Genomic DNA, 3,019 nt, shown 5'->3' on the forward strand with positions numbered 1-3,019 from the left:
TGAGTGAATGCGAGATACTTGATGCGATTTCCAGTAACCCTGGCTGCAAGAAAACTTAAGCTCAATGAGGCACCAGGCCAGGATAACATTCCAAACCTTAAGACATGCTATTTTGCTGATCCAGATATGTTCAGGAGCTGCCTCCAAAGATGCATGGACGAAGGAAACTTCCCAGATCGCTGGAAACGGCAGAAAATGGTGCTATTACCGAAGCCCGGCAAACATCCGGGAGACCACTTGTCATATAGACCAATTTGCGTACTTGACAAAGCTGGAAAGCTGCTAGAGAGAATAGATTGTCGGCTTATACAGAGTGTGCTGGAGACTTATCTAGCAACCAGTATGGTTTCCGTAAGGGCTGAGCAATTCGATCGGTACCGCATACGGCTATGTTAGCAAGGCGAGGTATTAGATACTGCGCATTGATTACACTTGATGTAAAAAGTGCGTTTAATACCGCTAGCTGGGCAGCTATTGCTGATTCTCTGTACCGATTGAGGGTTTCGGACTATCTGTGCAGGATACTGAAAAGTTATTTTCAGAATAGGGTGTTGATATACGACACGAATGCTGTCCAGAAGTCTATCGAAGTGTCAGTGGGTGTTCCACAGGAATCGATCCTCGGACCGGTTCTGTGGAATATTTCATTCGTTCGAAAATATCGTAAACAAGAACATGGGTGGTTGTTATCAAACAAAAGACTTGTTAAGATTTTGGTTACTTTTTATTAAAAAACTTGTTTTTAAAAAAGACAAAAATTAACAAATGTAATATCATTCTTTCAACGATCCGATTTCCATGTAAAGTAACATAACATTTAGTAACGAAAATTATAAAAAAAAACCTGATTTGAATCTGTATCAGATGGTACATCATTTTTTATATTCCTTTGAAAATCATTTCCTGCATACGGATCCCAATATCGAGATTGCGATGAAACAAGATACAGATAAAGTGTAAACAGCTATTGCAATATGTGAATCCATCTGCCGGTCGTAACCAGTACTATGTTTGAATGAAAGCTTTGAAATGACTCACACACACTCTTTGTTGGTACATTTCGCTTTTGTATTGGTTCACAGCGATATATGTTTGTATACATAAAAGAGATTTATAAATATTATGATTAAGAAATAACAGCCTGTTGTTGAATCACGACAATTCAGCCTTCGTGGCAATCAATCACAATCCTTGGACGAGTAGCTGCAACAATTTTCACTCTTGATACAAATGACCCGATGTGGTTCGTCCGGAGAAAAGACGTATGCCCCGAATGCAACGTCCATCACCTTGACGTGGCGCAGCTCGAAAGTTTCCAGCTCTGGTGGTAGCTGTAGCGGGAACGACTTCCCCGTTATGGTCAATCCGAACATTTTCAGTGACTGAAATGATCACAGAGTTATTGCTTGATTACATAATCTACTAATAAAGTGAAATACCTTCAAATTTCGATTACGAAAGATCTGTGCAAACACCGGGAAGGACAGTTCCAGGTTTGGGTTAAAGCCACACAATGTCATTGCTTTGACATCATTGCAGTTTTTGAAGATCTCGTTCAGCATTTGATCGCATTGGAGTGGGGCATTGTACGCTATTAGTGTAAACTCTTTAATGCTGCGGAAGTAGGGAATCATCCGATCCAAGTCAGGCCTAGCGGAGCTAACGCGAATGCTGAGTTCTTGCATGTTCGGGAATGGTTGGAAAAAGTGTCCCGGGATATCCGATGCGTAAAGATCAAGTTGAAGCTTTTCTAATGGTGGTTTACAGCTCAGTGTAAAATCAGAAGCGCCGTTTCTCGACTGTCGAATAGATCGTAGCATTGGTGCGGCCAAAATCAATGTCTGGTTATTCTGATTCACAACATTAAACCACTCGAGATGCTTCAGGATGGGTAGATGGAGAGTCTTATTGGATTGAATTTTGGCTGTTTCCAATCGGAGGTGCTCGAGTAAAGGAAAGTGTCTGTCTTCTAATAGGAATCCTATTATGTCTGCATTCTCTAGTAAAAGTACGCGTAGCTTTCGACAATGACGATTTATTGCTTCCAAAATAGCGTCATTAGCTTCCCACATTTGAATTGACTTCAAGTTTGGCATATTGCAAAACACAGCGTTCCAATCTCGAGATCTAAGATCCTGCGTCTTATGAGCAATCGTCAGATGCTCCAAGGTTTCCAACTTCTGTTCGAAAAAGCGATTCCACATTCTTTGATGGAGGTGAACTTTCAGGGCCTTCAAACATGCACTATCACGAAGTTCCATAACGCTGTTGTGCCAAACGGCCCCTCTTCCTGAATCAGAGTCACCGAATTTCACGACCGCAGAATGTAGTTTGGGTGCTTCTATTACTATCAACGGACTTTCGTTCTGCAGAAAATCGTGCGATGAAACCTCCCTCCAGAATAACGTTTCTAATTGACCCATTTTCAATACACATCGTTCCATCAAAAGTCTGTTATCTATCGTTTCAGTTGAGACTTGAAGTTTTCGAATGCGCGTTAGCAGCTCTCCATGCGTATGCAAAAAATCGGACATCATTTGCCCGAGGGGCGCATCGATAATAAGTCCCTCCAGTAAGCATTTTCCTTCAAGTTTTCTCAGTAACCGACTTATTGAACGCAACACTTCCGGTCCCGAATCCGTACACCACTTCACATATGCCACACGATAGTCACGTTCACTCTCTTTTACCACCGCTTCATCCACCAGGACCACCTGTTCCTTGTCTCCACTGGGTCCCCAGTCGCCGCGACTTAATTCGATGCACAGTTGGCGACATAGCGAGCGTGAAAAGACGACCTGATTCCACCGACGACACACCAACGACAATGGTTTTCGGTCCCAAAAGTTAAGATTTTTGAAGATATGTTCGTACAGCTCCAGCGGTAGACTTTCCCAGGACATAGCGCTCAACTGGTTCGACTCCAAACAATCCAATCACGAACGAGTACCGACAGGGATCAGACAAAGTGACGACAACTCAGCATAGACAGTTTTGCACTCAATCGAAGCGTGCTGAC

The 3,019-nt window shown here is 42.7% G+C and overlaps 1 protein-coding gene across 1 annotated transcript; it reads right to left on the reverse strand.

The window, feature by feature from the left end:
• Positions 1–702: 702 nt before the first annotated feature.
• Positions 703–3,019, reverse strand: LOC134210617 (uncharacterized). Its single transcript, XM_062686762.1, has 2 exons — positions 1,440–3,019; positions 703–1,382 (listed from the first exon to the last, which is right to left on the reverse strand). Exons 1-2 carry the CDS (start codon positions 2,901–2,903, stop codon positions 1,179–1,181), a joined length of 1,668 nt encoding a protein of 555 aa, XP_062542746.1. The 5' UTR covers positions 2,904–3,019; the 3' UTR covers positions 703–1,178.

Source organism: Armigeres subalbatus, chromosome 1 (assembly GCF_024139115.2).
Source record: "Armigeres subalbatus isolate Guangzhou_Male chromosome 1, GZ_Asu_2, whole genome shotgun sequence".
Lineage (NCBI taxonomy): Eukaryota > Metazoa > Arthropoda > Insecta > Diptera > Culicidae > Armigeres > Armigeres subalbatus.

Bases quoted from the DNA above. Each gene is read 5' to 3' on its own strand.
- LOC134210617 (XM_062686762.1), bottom strand. From the start codon at position 2,903: ATGTCCTGGGAAAGTCTACCGCTGGAGCTGTACGAACATATCTTCAAA. The intron at 1,383-1,439 runs GTATTTCACTTT...TGATCATTTCAG, and splicing joins TTCGTAATCGAAATTTGAAG to TCACTGAAAATGTTCGGATT.